Source organism: Crocodylus porosus, unplaced genomic scaffold (assembly GCF_001723895.1).
Source record: "Crocodylus porosus isolate Cpor-Errol unplaced genomic scaffold, CroPor_comp1, whole genome shotgun sequence".
NCBI classification, from domain to species: Eukaryota; Metazoa; Chordata; order Crocodylia; family Crocodylidae; genus Crocodylus; species Crocodylus porosus.
Window position 1 is genome coordinate 41,743,385 of NW_017728907.1, and position 17,224 is coordinate 41,760,608.

General features: G+C 40.8%; 1 protein-coding gene across 1 annotated transcript in view; it reads left to right on the top strand.

Annotated features, from left to right (window-relative positions):
* Positions 1 to 493: 493 nt before the first annotated feature.
* Positions 494 to 17,224, top strand: part of ADGRL4 (adhesion G protein-coupled receptor L4) — a 168,621-nt gene continuing 151,890 nt past the window's right edge. The window contains exon 1 of the mRNA XM_019531211.1: positions 494 to 934. Within this exon, the coding sequence (XP_019386756.1) occupies positions 902 to 934 (33 nt within the window). The 5' untranslated portion in view covers positions 494 to 901. The remainder of the gene's footprint in view (positions 935 to 17,224) is intronic.

Sequence of the window (17,224 nt, forward strand, 5' to 3'; positions counted from 1 at the left end):
AGAACAAGAGGTGGGGAGGACAGACCATGTTGCAGCAACAATGGCCAGCATCTGTTTTGAATCGGACTCCTGACCCCTGTCATGCAACCTCCTTGGTTCTTGGAAGCATGTCCTCCCTCTCCAAACCCGCACCCTCCCTACCCCTGCTCTTGGAAGCATCTTCCTTCTCTTCTTCCCTCCCCACAGCGGGGTTTGCCCATGGCACAGACCATTTGTCAAACCACTGGTACTCTCTTTCACTTGCTACTTCACCAATTATTATGCAACTAAGTGGCATAATCCCACCCTAACACCTGATATAAGATGTGCAACTCATTAATATTATCCAAGCAATAGCAGTTCTACTTCTATTTGCACTGATTCCCTTTTTAATACAGCTGCCTTAGGATAACGCTTTTTTCTGAGGAGGATGGACAAAAAAGAAGATAAGGATGTCTTTTTACTTAGGAGAGTGGCTTGACACATTTCAGCAAGAGTGCTGCTTTTCTCTATAAGAGAGGCACCATAAATACAAAATGCTGCTTTCTAGTGAAACATGCCTCATGCTTTTACTTCCTCATCAATATCCATTCTAGTGCTTTTACCATATGTTGCCTTTATAGACATAGGTATAAGCAATATATTATTTTTAGAGGTCTCTTCATAAGAACAAAAGGAACGAGGCAGACACCTCACAGAAGTTAATTACATTGCATGATACATCAAAGGATTCAACAGAATAGCAGGATCTTCTGTTCCTGGGGATAGGGATTTGTTACTGAGCACACAAAAGCCTGAGTACATCAGACTCAACATGCTACATATTCACGTGCGTTCATATAGGAACAGTCTTCCTTGGTTTATTTTGCTGGCGACAGGATATTATTTTTCCAGTATGAAGGAATTCTGAAGGCTGAGCCATATGGAAGAGTTTGATTGCCTTGTGTCTTTCAAGGTAACGTTAAAGTGAATTTCTGTGTGTATTCATGGACATTATAGCAGCTCTGACATTGATGGTATTTTACTCATTTCTGAAATTTCTGCCATGGTTTTATTCATGTCATTATTTTCTTTATGAAATAGATGTGATTTGAGTAAGGGATTATATACCAATTCCCAGCTAATATTGAACAGACAAAAGTTACTTTCTAGCAGGACAATATAGGACACGGTATAGTACATTCAGCTGGTTTCATAATGGATAAAATAGAATTTGAATGTTGCCATTAATGGAAATCAAAATTACTCAAAATAGCAATGATTGCTTTCTGTCATGATTGTTCTTCAGAGCTGTACATGTTGACACGTTTGGTTCCTGCCTTTATTTCTGTTCAAAGTACATCAACCTTGTAACTACTTACCCATTTCCTTTCATACCTCCTGTTATTGTGAAGCTGAGTATTAATTAAAAATAATCTGAATTTAACTCCAAAGTGGTTACTTTTCTACTTTTGTTAAAACGTCCAGTGAAACAGATGACAAGCTCACTTGACATTTAGTCAGTGCTGCCAGCTTTCCATGGCTTTTTGTAGACCTCTTTTCACAAACTAGAGCTGACCAGAGCTGTTTTCAGCTAAAATGCAGATACGCTGGAATAGTTTGTACGTTCATGTCAATTTTGATGAATTATTTCGGGCAGGGAGAAAGGAGCAAAATAATTTGAAAAAGTAAGCACATTTTATTTCAATTTTTTTTTTTTTAAATGAAACATTTCATGCTTCTAATTAGAAAAAAGCATTGTTAGAGTTTTCTTTTAAGTGAATTTTGCAATATGGGCGAGCTTTGTCCAATCAAAATGAAACATTTGCTCAGCCTTAACCAGATTTTTTGTTTTGCTTTGTTCTGACTCTGGCTAATCAAAACATCAAAAAAATTGTTTCAAATCAACTCAATGTTTGTTTGTTTGTTTTTTCCTGAAAAAAAATCAGTTATTCATGCACAGCTAAACTTTCTTCCATACATCTTGCCATTGGGAATCAGATCCCATCTTTCCAGATATAAAGGCTCCTGAATTAACTTCTGTCTAGTATCTCTTCTTTCAAATCTGTCCTCAAGACCCTCTTCTGGAAATGCGTATCATGCTTACAAGAAAGTTCACTAATGTTGGCTAAAGTCTCGTTTACATGAGGATAGTCAGGATACTTTGTCTGAATTAACTTTTAAAGAGACTTCATTTAAACAGAGTAACGCACAACCTTATTCTGAATGAATGTGACCTAAATTCAATTTAGCTAACTTCACTTTGTAAGATTGCCATTATGCCACTTCTTGACAAGATCCTATCAAATGTCCCAGTCTAAGGCCTCTGGCACATGTTCATTTAACAGCATGATGGGATCCTGAATCTCACCACTTGCCACGGTGATGCAATTTTGGGATCTGTGATCAGATCCAAATTACACTGCTACTACTTGCCAGTGTGTCAGCAAGTTGAAAAATCATGGTTTGGAGTGTTAAAAGAATGTGCAGGTATTACCAGGTATTCCTGATGGAGGTCGTGACACGAACATTTCTGCTGTAGCCCACTGCTCTGGCTCTCAGCTTCTGTTCTTCCTGTATGGAAGAGATCTGCACATGCTAAATGCTTTGACCCCTTCCTGAATGATAGCTGCCAATGCATCACAGGATGTCTGAGGCCTACCAGCCTACCTGCTAGCTGGCTTCACTCCACTTGACATCAGAAGAGCAGTGGCCAGCAGGATAGAATGATCGAGACAAACTGAGGAGATGAGATACCCACTGTACAACCATCCCACACTACACACACATCTGCAATCACATAGACACTTCCTTACCAGCACCCAACCCATCGATGCCACACCTACAGAGACGTGACCACACATGTGGCATGAGAGCCTGAAGAAAATACCTGACAGCAAAAAAACCGACGTTCCAGCAGCTGCATTTTTACCACCAGGAGCTTACAAACCATGGCAAAGGTGGCCATGTCTCAACTGCCTGTGTACCAGAGTCAGGCACTTCAGGGAGCAATGAAGAAGTGGGGCCTGTGCCATTGGTTCAACCACCTGTAACTGCAGCATAGAGTCTTGGACTATGCAACCCCTGCTGCAGCTCCTGCTGCTTGAAGGCAAATGTATAACGAAAGACTTTGCCAGATAGAATGAGTGAGTGCAAATGTGTAACAAAATGGTCAAATGTGGTGTAGACATGAGAAGAAATAGCAGCAAGTTGAAAGCCAGATGCCTGCACCCCAGCCTGAAATGCTGTAACTCCAGGAATGCACCAAAACCAGTTCAGGGCCCCAGTGCAGTCCCAGGGCTGGGATCAACAGTCAGCTGATCATCAGTCCCAGCCCCAGACCCACAAGGTGGCATGATCTCAGAGCCCCACGCACCACAATGCCAGAAACCCTTGCATGCGACTGAACTGCATACAGGCTTTTTATAAGGTCCCAGCTTGTGGGACCCTGGGAAGGGAGAGGTTCAGCAATCCCTATGCAGCAGGTGTCCTTATGTGACAAAGATATCAGAAAACCACATGTGCAGTTGGACTCCACACATAGTTTTTAAGAGTCCCTAGGATAAGGGAACCTATCTCCAGTGCCAGGTCCCTGTGGCTAGGATGTGCCAAATGCCTTGCTTTACAGCTCCCTGGCAGCTGTGGGGTAGCAAAGTCAATCTTGCTCGCCTTGACCTGGTACCAGAATGTGCTTTGCTCCTCAGCCCCCACTGGAGCTGCAGAGCAAGGCAACCGCTATAGAATCACAGAATCAATGCACAGACACTGTGAGCCCTCCATGCCCAGGCACTGTGAGCCTGGCTGAATTCCCCTTAATTTAGCACTCTGGAAACATGGGAGCAAAGTCCTAACCACTACTGCACCACACAGCTGTCAGCCTGCAGGTGCAGGGGAGCTGTGAATCAAGTCCCACAGTTTAGCCAGCATCAGGCTGCCTGCTGGGGCTACTGTGCTTGGCATTCAAAGCGTGATGAAAACCAGCCACAAAAATGTGTGGTGGGATTATTATTTATGTCTCAATGAACAGGTCAATTGCATCTTCAGTGTAAAGTCTGCCAGGGGCCTAATGGAGTCAGTTTCATGGTTGACCATGAGTCCTCCAAGCAGTATGCCACATGTAGTGGTACTGCTTATTTAATAGGTAGCACTTTTCATATCTGATCATCAACGAATTTATTATACAACAAGGTCCTCAGGGTTCTGTGCTGTTCAGTTCAACTTTATGTGAAAAGGAGGTCCTGATTACTCACCGGTAAATGTCCCTTGACACCCCTTGACTGTGTAGTGAAAGGGGTGTCCATGCTAATTACATTCTGCTTGCTGCTGTTCAAGAGCATACGTCTTAAAGCTCTAAATTTTATGTGTTGCTCCTGAGAACTTAGTTTCACACAAGTGGTTTTGTCCAGTAGAAATGATGTGTTCCTCTGCTGTTGTGGAGATTAATTAGATAATGTTTTGAAAGTACTCTGGTATCCCGAGATGAAAGTTTCTGTAGACATCCAAGCTGATATTTATCCTCTTTTAAGAATGCCAGTGGGTGTCATGACGAAACAATCTGGTAACTAAAAATATTGTCTAATTCAGACATGTAAGTTCATCAAAACAATTGGGTTAGCTGCTTCATCTTCAAATTGGATCACAGGTTTAATTCAAGCCACAAGAGCTAGCACGTTATGCCTAGAGCCAGAATCTTACTGTTGCTACCAATGGTCATGCCCAAAGTTTATTAATATTTGTCAGCAAATTCAGTGTTATTTATTCACTGTAACAAAGATCAACCTTGTTTGACCCCTTGGTTTTTCTTTTGGGAAATTAATTCTAAATGATGCAGCTGTGTTGAGGAATTTGGAATGTAATTTTATGTGACCTGTAGGGTGAGAAAGGATGCATATTCATAACATGAATGGCAGACACTCCACTTTCTGGCTCAAACTTGATTTACTTACTATCAGTGGCAAAATGCTTCATGATCTACATAATGGTATTTCTAGAGTTTTGTTAGCTGTGGCACTGCATAGTTAATACTCTAGTCATGATGGAGATTTAATATAGGACTATTCTACTTACTAAGTTTGACAGAATTTCCCTGTTATCTTACATCCTGTCACATATAAGGTGAAATGCTACTGGATGCTTTATGTCCTATTAATTTTGTTTTTTCATTCTGACTTAGCTGAAAAAAGTTCTGCAGGATATTTTTTCTGCTTTGATTCATGAATCATTTTTTTCCATGTGTATATAACCCAGGTAACCAGGTACTGGCATCCTCTTGTAAACACTTTAAGTCCTACTGATAAAAAGGTAGGCAGTGGTGGTATCAGCATCCCACTCTGACACTGTTAATCTTGCTGCAATGCAGCAAGGGACAAACTTTTCAGCAGGCGTGCCACAAATTAGCTCCTCCCCTCAAGGGTCACTCCAATATTCTTCCCCTGCCTGATCTGCAGCTCTTCTTTCTGTTCCCTACTCTGTGCTCCATGCTTTTCTTTCCGCTTTTTGCCCTGTCAACTGCTATGCTAAGCCTGTCCCCTCCCTGCTCTGTTGTGTGCCATACACACAAGTTGCCTGTGTCATTTGTAGCACCCATACCGCAGGTAGACCATCCATGCTTGGGTGTTTGAGCTTCACATGTTGATTCATGATTCAAATTATGCTGCTTCATGTGAGGCAATGTATTTGGTCCTTTGGTTATTGCAATAGCAATTGATTATTAGACCTCTGGTTTTAATATTACCCCTCCCATCCCACCAGCAAATCCTAGCAATGTCAATGTCATTATGTGTACATAATCACATGGTTTATTGCATACTTCATAGAGCTGATTTACAATAGTTTTGTTAAGATATATTTTTGAACCAACATTATCTGCATATAAGTATCTCTTCCTTAGATTGAATGCACACATAACTCTCTCTGTACAGATATGTTTGTTTTTTACAAAAGTACATTAGGAAGTTTATTTACTAGCAGAAATATGAGAGGAAATGTACAGATCTTAAAAGCTTTTGCAAAGGTTCAGGCAATCCAAAATGTATTCTCTTCACTTGTCGCTCATACTACACTAAATCCCCCTATTGCATATTCTGATCCATTATACCACATATGAATCATCAAAACCTTGCACACATCTGCCCCAGCATACAACCCATGTGTCTCACACCGCCTTCTTTCCTGCCTCCCTGCTTCCTTTCTGTGACTCCTGTCTGTGTGCCCCTTTCCATGTTGTCCCTGCCAAACCATGTCTATTGCTCTGAGCTCCCATTCCTTCTTGGTTAATGCAGAGAGAGAAAGCTAGTTAATGCAGAGACAGAGCACCTTTCTGTTTTAAGATAATTTCACTTCCCTTGCCTTCACTCCCTTGCCTTCATTTAAAAAGATGTATTTATTAATCCCATGAATAATGACCCATGCCAGTTGCATACAATTTTTCTCCTACCTATTATGGGAAAGAGATGCTGATATACAATTTTATTTCCCTTTCTCTTGGTTTCGTATTAGAAGTGTATGGTCTTTGACACAGAAGAATATAGTTTTTGATGGTACCTTTTGAGTCTTTGAGTCCAGTCTCCAGCATCATGCCCTAGAATCCCATTCATAGACTCATCCACCTTCATCTTAAAAGTACTGTTTTATTCCCCTCTACTCCAGCCGGAACGATGCTACAAGATGCTCACTACTCTGATGGTTAGGAAATTCTTCCAATTTCCGTCTTAAATTTATCATGAACAATTCATACCCATTTATTCCTGTGCTAACATTGTCCTTTGGCTTAAATAGCTGTTCTCCCTTGTTGCTTGCCCCTTCTGTATTTAGAGACTGCAGTCTCATCCCTCAGCTTGCAGTTTGGAAAACTAAACTAACCAAGCCCTTCCAGTCTGTGCTCATATTATAAGCTATTTGTTCCCCTGTTCATCCTTAGAGCCCTTCTCTGTGTCTTGAATTCATCTTTGTTGAACGTGAATGACAAGGATTGTAGACAATATTCTAGAATTCAGAAATAGGAAGTCTGTGCTCTCATTCCTCCCAACAGATATGCGTTAAAAAGCAATGAGTATTCTGTATTCACAAGTTATTTTCAGTACAACTTCTTCTTTATGCACTAAACTCAGCAAACATAGCATTCCAATCCATCCTGACTTGACTCAATTAACTATGTCAACAATAAATACTGAGTAATGATTTTAGGAACAAGTTGTTGCTTATTGATTAGAATATGTTCTACCACCTTTCACTTTGTGCCAGCATGGAGAGGAGAAACATTTTCACTTTACAGGTCTTTCTGCTTGCTTTTACAATGTGCAGCTGCAAAAGATTCAGCCATTCTGAACAAGTGACCTAAGTTTTTTGTTTTGTTTTGTGCTGTTTTCCTGTGCATGAAGAGTATTTTGATCAGAACTAAAAACATTTTAAAAGTCTATAAAATATTTATAGGGGCATTAAAATGACATGTTTCCAGGATGTCATTTTATTGCTATGTTATGTCAACTCAGGCCCATTAGGCTATATAACCATTCAGCACATCCTAGTTGATGATGCTGTTTGTTCAAAAGCATTTTAGATTTAGAATAATAACCACAATCTGCTGCAATACAAATGATGAAAACGGATGCCAGCAAAAGAAAATGTGACATATCTGGAATTCCTTACAGAAAAGCTGTGTGCTGCAATGTTATTCACACTTAGAAATGCCATCTCTCTTGGAAAGTGCTGCGCAGTGCAATGGAAAGAGCATCATGAACCTGATCCAAAAGCCCATTTAAGTCAATGGAAAGATTCCAAATGACTTTAATGGGTTTTGGATTAGGCCTTAATTGTACCAATATTTTCTTTCACTAAAGCTTCTATTTATAATAAAGATTCACAATGATTGTATTTGCATTTTCTCAGTTCCAGGTGTTGATATTTTCTCTTGCTCTCCATTTGTGCAAAACCTGGGTTGTCAAGGAGGGAGGGAAAAGCACAAATCTTCCACCAACTGCTGTGGATAGAGTTCTGATGCTTGCTGCTGAGACACAGTGAACAAGTTGATGATGATCACAGAAAAGTAGTTAATAAAAGCAAAAGTGCAGTGGCATTTCAAGCCTGATTTGGCAATAAATGTCTCCATGCATGAATGTCCCACTCCAGTGACAGAACCAAAAATACCTATGAGATAGGAAACTGTGAAATATGGGACAAGAGATCACAGGAAAAAAGACTTAAAGGAATCCACTAGGGTTTGTCTGTTTAGCCATAAAAAGGTTTTTAAAAAAAGATCATATACACGTTACAGATACAGGAGGTTTATCAGTGTTCTCTAGATATTTTTTCCAAAATACAAAAGCGTGTAAACAAGTCTGCAAAAGGAAACAAGCTAGATTTGTTGTCTTGGTAAAGAACTTACTGGTTATCTACCATGCAATTCACATGAGACAAAATCTGTGTAAAGTGTCCTGTGCTTCATATAAAGATCTGGCTATGGCTGGGTGAATAAAGCACCTTTGAGTTCAGTGGTCAAACCAAGAAATTAGAAAAAATAAAAACTGGTTCAGGTTGAACTGAAACAGAATATGGTTGGTGAAACAATTTCATTACATGTAAACCAAAATAGTCTGTTCAACCCCAAGTGATTGTGTTTTCATTTTCTTACTATTTAACCCTTTAAAAAGTGTGTGGGGAGGGTGGTTGTTTTGTCTTCTAATTCAGATCAACTGTTAAGCAAAAATAATATTATTTTAAAACAAAAAGTTGAAAAGTTTCAATTAAAAAAAAAAAGACTTGCATTGAAATATTTCAGCATCTCCAAAATTCTGCTCATTAAAATACTAAAGCATAGTATATGATACTTATAAATGTTTCTCCATTTTTTAATTCAAACTCTTTGCAACATTCAACCAGGACTCATTCATAATTTCAATATATCTGAACCTTCATATTACAAACTAGGGCACACCATCAGTCCATCTAAACCAGCATTCTGTGTCTTTCAGTAGCATAGTGTGGCTACTAAGTGAAGACAATATATGCTAGGTCTGTTCATACTAGTCTGTCCTCTGCACCTCTTCCCTTATCGAGTCCCATATTCAGAGGTCTAGGAAGTACTCATATATAACATGCAGCCCTAACTATAATGTTTAATACTCAGCAATAGACATATTCTGTATGAATTTATCCAATCCTCATCTAACCCTGGTTCATCCTCTACAACATCTTGTGGCAATGATTTTCATAAGTTAATTGTATGCTGTGTAAAAAAAGAACTCCATTTTTGTTTGCATTAAACCTACTTTCTAATAATTTCATTGTATTTCTCCTAGTTCTAGTATAGTAAGTGATAGCAAATATTTAGTTTCTCTATGACCTTCATTCATTAATATTCCCTTAAAATATATCACCCAGATGTAGATATGATCCCTTGTGTATTTGTGCTGTGTGTGTGTGTTGTGGGGGAATCATTTGACATACCAATTGAGTCGCTAGTCATCACAAGATGAAAAGATATGACAGCAAAACTGGTATAACAAATTGATTTATCAAAGCCCTGACAGAAAGTTCCTTATGCATTCTGCCAGCTGTTACTCTTTGGCCAGTTTCAATCCACATCTCTTGATGATTGGTATTTACCTATGGTGATGCTATGCTTTTATTCCAAAGATTGTTTCACTACATCAGATTCCACATGAAGCCAAAATTATGTGTTGGCCAAAGAAAACCAGAAGATCTAAAAAGTGGGATTTACAGACAGCAAAATTCCTTTTTTATCAGCATATTTTTCTGAAGCTAAAAGGGGTTCAGTAATGGTCCATCATTCTCATCTTTAAGAAAACTGAAGAAGACAGGCAAATAGCAGGGACAGAGGTTCCAGAAATTCAGCTTCATTTGGGAAAAGAAGCTTTATTTTACCTGCAATAATTAAGGGCAATGGCCTGTGTACTACTGCCATTGTAAGTGTGAAAGACTCCAGTACCTGGTATGTGAGTGTTCTCCAAGGTTTCCAAAAACCCACAAGCATTCGGATCTAACTAAGCAAAAATGAAAATTATCAAGGGTTTTACATTTAATTGCCATGACACAATTTTCCTAAATCAGCCTGGCAACTGTACAATACTGCATAGATAGGTTGGTTTCAATTAAAAGGTCAAGTTAGACTCATGTATCTTAAAGTAAATTGTTCATATTACCAATAGCATGACAAGAGACTGTTATAAGTAAAAGCAAAACATTTGCATTTCTCTCTTCTTAAATAAAATCAGCGAGCTATGGACATCTATTCCTTTGCAGCTGTACAAAGTGGAGTGCTGTTTTGTAGTGCCACAAAAATAAAGGGCTATGGAGGCATGCGACCCCTGGGTGCAGAGCTACAAATTCATCTCAAAGGCAAGCTTTCCAGCCAGGGGACAATAGGGGGCTGCTCCTTAGGTCCTCTTGACCCGTAGAGAGCCCAGTTACTGACAACTTGCCCTCCCTTCTGCCAGGGAAAGGTGCAGGTTATTAGTGACCAATTTGGAAGCTTCTCAAATGCAGCAGCTGCCAAAGACAGCCCTTGCCAACTGCAGGGGTGGTGGGGTAAAGAGATCTCCTTTCCCACAGTGGTGCCACCGCCACAGTAGAGCCGCCATCTCTTGCCTGGCAGTGCTCTGGCAGTTTTGCATAGAGCTGCAGCTACCAAAGCACCAGGGCCAGGGCTCTGGGGAGAGTGGAAGGAACTTGGTCCCTGGCCACCAAGGTGGTAGCAAGACGGTCCCAGCAGGTCTCCCTCACAGCTTGCCTTGGGAGACTGTGGGATACAGGGGGGTTCTAGCTACAAAACAAAGCTCTACATAGATATTCCCATTTCAAATCGTGCTTTACTGTAGTGCCTGACTGCATGCCTCTAGCACTTCAAGGGCTTTTGTGGTGCCACAAATGTAGGGGACACCCATACCATGAGGGTCACTCTTCTTCATAGCCGGTGTCCAATGCCTCTGTCTCTGGTTCTTCCAGTCTACATGCTGTACATTAGTTGCATAGATTTCAAACACCTCAGGGGAATGACCTTCAGGCCAAAAGAAAAGCAATGTGGTTGTATATATGCCTGGTCAGTAAATGCATATTCTTCCTCTCTTATTTCTCCTAATTATTTCTTAAACCGACGTCTGCCATTCTGTCTTGGGTTCTACTTCTACAAACACAAACGTTAATCAAATGCTTAACGTTATTCATATGAGAATCATATTGGTAGATGTTACCTAATTGGAACCTAAGGGCCTGTTCCAAAGCCTGGTGGAGTGCACTGGAGTCTGCACTGACTTCAGGGAACATTAGAGCAGTCCCTAACAATGTCAGATCTTTAAGAAGGGTTTTTGTTTTTTCTCTGTATTCACAAAGTACTTATTTCAGTAAGGGCGAGTAGAGCCATGAGGCATTATTGTACTGCATAAAATTTAAATGTTTCCACCAGATTATTTAAAATAAAAATGTCATAGTAACTCTTCTATCTTCTTTCTCTTGCATAGTCTGAGACTAAACTGGGCTGTCTTTTTGGTATAGTATCAGTGTAGCTCAACTGATGCATATTGAATATATAAAAACTGCACTTTTTCACAATTACAGCACTATTGTGTTGTTTTTGAAAATGAAAATATATTTTCTATATAAGCATATTTTCATTTAAAAACCTGGGGACTGCCTTTCTAACAGGGAAATGACACAGCAGAACTAACAGATGCAACATTCTGATTAATAGTAAAACTTTGACTTGTATTTTCAGTATGCTTTTTTGTGTATGTGTTGATTTCTTTTCCTGATATAATTGGGTTCCAGTAGAAAGTTTCCAAGATCCTTTTCTGCATCTGGTATCCAAGATTTTTAGACTCACAGTATGCATTACTTTCTCTGCAAGAGTCTGACTCTAAACCCACTGCAAATGCATAATTAAGGTGATATGCTGATAATACATATACTTGGTTATCTTTAAACATGTGAATGGTCCCATTGAAATCATTTGTACTGTTCTTTTCTTTATAGCTAAGCACATCTGTAAGCATTTGCATGATTAGGACCATAAATAGTGAAGAGAATTAGTTTCCCTGTCATCTCATGCATTTTGTGTTCCTTGAAGGAGGGAAAGAGGAGACAAGACAGCATGAAGGAATCAGAAGGGCAGAGCCCCCAAGGAATCAAGTCATAACTCTTGACAGCTATGTAAATATTGAGATTGAAAAATTCTCTACAACATTTTGGTACCAAGTCATGTTAAATGAGATAATATTTCAGATGCATTTTATATATTTTTTCACCCTCTTAGTGTTTAAATTATACCAGCTTCAGACTCCCTTATAGTCATTGAAACTTACCAATGCCTAATTTATACCTGCTACTCATTTCCTCTGTATGTCATCCAGTCTCTCTTTATTTTCTTTAAAAACGTGTATACCTATGCAAGTTATGATGAAAACTCAGTAGCCTTGTTGCAGTATCTTATGTTGATACCTGGAAAATTCTCTGGATTTTAAAAAGCATAGAAGCATTTTGATGAATTTAGTTAACATGTTTATGATTTTATTCCTGGTGTGAGAGGGCAATTAGAAGGGTACTAGTGAAACCCTCTTGTTAATGTGTTTTTTGTTTGATCTTGATTCTGGATTATTCGTTTCTTCTAAAGTTAGAGTGGCATTTATTTGTTAGGTTGAAGGGTCAGAGAAAAAGTTGTGCATTGACCTGAAGAAATGTGCAGTGTCTACCTCATGATGAAGAACATAAAAGAGTATCCTGTCTTTTAGGAGGCACCAGAATTGATAAGGAGTGTTTGAAGGGGAATGTGTCAGAGAGACTTGCAGCAGGATGAATAAAAGGAGGAAGGGGAATGGAAGATGAGGCTAAATTTATTATCTTGAGGCTTTAACATTTAGAGGCTTTACAAAAGAAATGGTCATTATCTGGGCCTTCCAACTATGTGTTCATCACTTTTATCTCTTTTCATATGATAAAAAAGCATATTTTCAAACAGAAAAATATTGAATGATCCAGGGAATAGCTGGTGAAGACAGAGAAATACACCTTGTCCATTTTCTATACATAGTGGTTGTTTTCAGCCCACAGGCAGTGGGTAGTTCTCAGCCTCATTCAAAACAAATGCTTCACTACTCATTGTGGGATGGCTTCATGTCTTTTCCCTCTTTCAGAGGAGCTGCCAATGATTATACCAATGATAGCTGCCACACTCTTAAAATGTTTGAGGTTGCTCTGCTCCAAGAATGGCTGAGACCCCATTTTCAAATGTGAGTTTAATCTTTCTAGGAGGGTTTGACCATCCAGTCACCTAGAGTAGGAATTGGATCAATTTTATCATCAGAAGATAGGTGACAGGGTCATCAAAAATGGCGAGGACTCCTAACCCACGCAGCCCAACAATGCAAGTTATAAAAAGCAAATAAATAGACGTTTATGGCATTCAACTTTAATCCACACTGCTCATCCATTTTTCCACCTTCTGTCACCCACTGCTCCTCTCATGCTGAGTTGTCATCCTGAGTTATTTTGTACTCAACTTCTTACTTTCACCTGCCCCTTTTAGACCCTAATGAGCAGGGGAGATCTGCAACTAAAGGTGCCTCTAGACTGGAGCCAACACCTCTTCTTTGGAATCAAGGATTAATCCCTATAATTGGCTAGATGGGGAGTCCTTTGTTGACAGGCAGTAAGGGAGCACATCAGGCTGTTATCCAGCTGGGAGTTGGGGCTGCTGGTGTAAAGGAGGAAGCACTGAGCTGGCAGCAGGTCTGGAGAGCAAAGCTAGAGAACACATGACACAGCTAGCTACTTGACTTTTAGAAGCCTCAAGTTACCTTGCAGAGTTCAATTTCTTAGTCCATTGATTAGTCAGGGTTCAGTTTCCTTGCCCTGTGGTCTAGACTGCAATCCCACTTTCCTAGAGTTTCTACCAATTCAGGCTCTTATTGTTGAAAGTTTAGTTAAGAATGTAAGTTAAGAATACTCATAGAAATGCATATCATGAACAGCAAAAATTAATATAAAAATAAAGGAAAATAGTTGTGTGTAATAGGGATTAAAAGAAAATGATGGAGGTTGGTCTTGGATGGGCAAAATACAGCCCACCAACTGATTGAATCCAGCCTGCAGGCAGGCACCTGCCAATTGATTGTATTTGGCCTGCAGCTGCCCCCAAGGTGCTCTGCATGGGGGATGAGCCCCACCCAGGGCGTGCTCCTGCTCTACCCACCAATGGCCCTGGCCCTAACCCGCACACACAGCTTCCTGGTGGGCATGTGTAGCAGCAGCAGAAGAAGCCCCAAGTACTACTCAGCTCCCCCTGCCTCCAGCAGCTTGTCCTTCTCCTGCCCCTGCGGTGGTGTTCTGGGAAGCAGATAATATGGGGAAGTGAGGACGGCTGTGGTAGCACGTGTTGGGCACCACATACCCAGCCAGATGGAAAAGAAGCCCTCTGTCCCCGCTCTCCCTCCCTCTTGCCCTCCACCCCCAGCCAGCTCCCAGGACCCACCGTGCGGGCAGGCCTCCACACACATGCTCACACCCATCTCTCCCCCCTAAACACACACAAACACACATACCCTTTCCACACATTGCCATCCCCCCACCCACACACAATATACAAGAATAAGACTTTCTTTTGAGCCATTATGCAATCACCTCTTTATATACTATCCAGAAAAAAACATAAGTCAGGATGAAAAGTTGTTTTTTTTTTAAATAAAATTAAAATACTTTACAGTAAGTTTGATTTTTAGTACATAGATTTCATAGACATTTGGGCTGGAAGAGACCCCGGACGATCATCGAGTCCAGCCCCGCCCCAGGAGCAGGAAGTCAGCAGGGATCATAGGATCCCAGCAATATAAGCGTCCAAGGGTGTCTTGAAAGCATTCAACGGCAGTATATTCCAAACTTTGGGGGCTCGGACAGTGAAGTTCTTTCTTATGTCCAGCCTGAATCAGTCGCAGCGGAGTTTGTGACAATTTGTTCTTGTCATCCCTTGAGGTGCTCTGGTGAACAGACATTCCCCCAGATCCTGAGCACCCTGATAAACTTATAGGTGGCCACCAGATCACCCTGAGCCTGTGCTTTTCCATGGCTCTCAGCCTCTCGTCATAAAGTCTGTTTTCCTGACCTCTGATCATGCTCGTGGCTCTCCTTTGCACCCTCTCAAGCGTCTCCACACCCTTTTTGAATTGTGGAGCCCAAAACTGGACGCAGTACTGCAGCTGCAGCCTCACCAAGGCTGAGTACAATGGGAGAATGATGTCCCGGGATTTACTTGAGAAGCATCTATGGATGCAAGCCAGCGTTTTGCTCGCTTTAGTAGCCGCAGCATCACACTGAAGGCTCATGTTCATCTTTTGGTCAATCATGACCCCCAAGTCCCTTTCATCTGTAGTTCTAACCAGCATAGCACTACTGAGCTTATAAGGATGCTGCAGGTTTTTCCTCCCAAGGTGGAGAACCTTGCATTTTTCAGTGTTGAACACCATCAGCTTCTCATCCACCCATTTCCTGAGCCTGTCAAGATCTGCCTGGATCACCCTCCTGTCCTCACATGTGGATGCTTTACCCCAGAGTTTGGTGTCATTGGCAAACTTGGCCAGTCCGCTTCTGACACCAATGTCCACATCATTAATGAAAATGTTAAAAACTATAGGCCCTAGGAGAAAGCCTTGAGGGACCCCACTGGTCACAGAGCGCCAAGACGATTGGCTCCTGTCGGCCACCACCCTCTGAGTCCTACCGCAGAGCCAATTCCCCAGCCAGCAGATTGTGGTGAGGTCAAGGCCACAGTTAGCCAGTTTAGCCAAGAGGTGATCATAGGATACCAGATCAAAGGCTTTTTTAAAGTCATGATATGCAACATCGATCTCTTCCTCCTTGTCCAAGTGATAAGTCACCTAGTCATAAAAGGAAATGAGATTGGTCAAGCAAGACCTATATGCAACAAACCCATCCTGGATATTGCCTTCAGCTAGTCTGTTAAGGACGGCCTCTTTGATAATCTGTTCCAAGACCTTCCCCAGGATAGAGGTCAGGCTTGCCGGATCTACTTTCCTCCCTTTCTTGAAGATAGGCACAACATTGGCCATCTTCCAATCATTGGGCACTTCACCTGAGCGCCAAGAGCTCTCATAGACCCATGCCAGGGGCTGAGCTATGATGCTCGCGAGCTCCCTGAGTACCCTTCGGTGTAACCCATCAGGGCCAGCTGACTTGATTTTTTTTGTAATCTATACTTTGTTAAATAATATCTTCTGAAAGATTGTGTGTGCACAGCCCTCAACAGCCCCTCAAAACTCATTGAGTGGATGTGACAAAGGCCATGTGTATAGAACTGTGTGTTTAAAGTTTGGAGTGAGATTATTTGAGCAATATTTCAGAAAGGAGGTGGTTTAGCATAGTTCTGTGCAAAAGTTAGTAAATATTTACTAAAAATTACATAGAAAATTCAATGGTGCTCTGAAAAGTTATTTTGCCGAATTTAGAGACTATTCAACCATTAAAGTGTGAAATAGGGGGATTTTAGTCCTGCTTTAAATGCAAATCTCAATGCAACCTTAACTGTGGAATCATTAACTATAGCTCCATTAGGAAAGAATCCATTTACCGTGCTTACAATGTTCATTTTAATGACATTTTATTTCACTGAATTCATGAAATTGGAAATAAGCTAACATTGCCTTCTTGTTTGGAAGATGTGAGGGTGCTATATTATGCTTCCCCACCCTCTCCCTCTGCCCCCCAAATAGAGCAAGCACATATTGGTATACATATTGTACATCTTTAATTTTTTGTCTTTGTTTGCTTTGTCAGTGTTTTAGCTGAATGTGACATGCTTATGTCAAATATTGCACTGCAGGTACCATTTATAGACCTCAAAGGCTGTCAACTGTTAATATTCAAAGGTTGCATCTACATGAGACACTGACTGCACAGTAGCTCATCACTAGTGCACAAAGTGTGATGTGATGCACAGTCAGCATCACCTAGAAGCCATTCAGCGATGCTACTGTGCGGTAACTCTGGTTGCTGAGCAGTCATTTAGTACTTGTATATACAGGTACTTGTATATACATATACAAGTACTAAATCACTGTGCAGTAGTAACTGTGCAGTCAGCATCTCATGTAGATGCAGCCACTATCCAGTTTCTGAAGGATTTTAGTGGATATAGTCTTCCTGGACCTTCAGAAGGCCTTCGACACTGTCTCTCACCCTGTTCTCATTAAGAAACTGGGGGACTGTGGTGTTGACACCCACACAGTCAATTGGGTCACCAACTGGC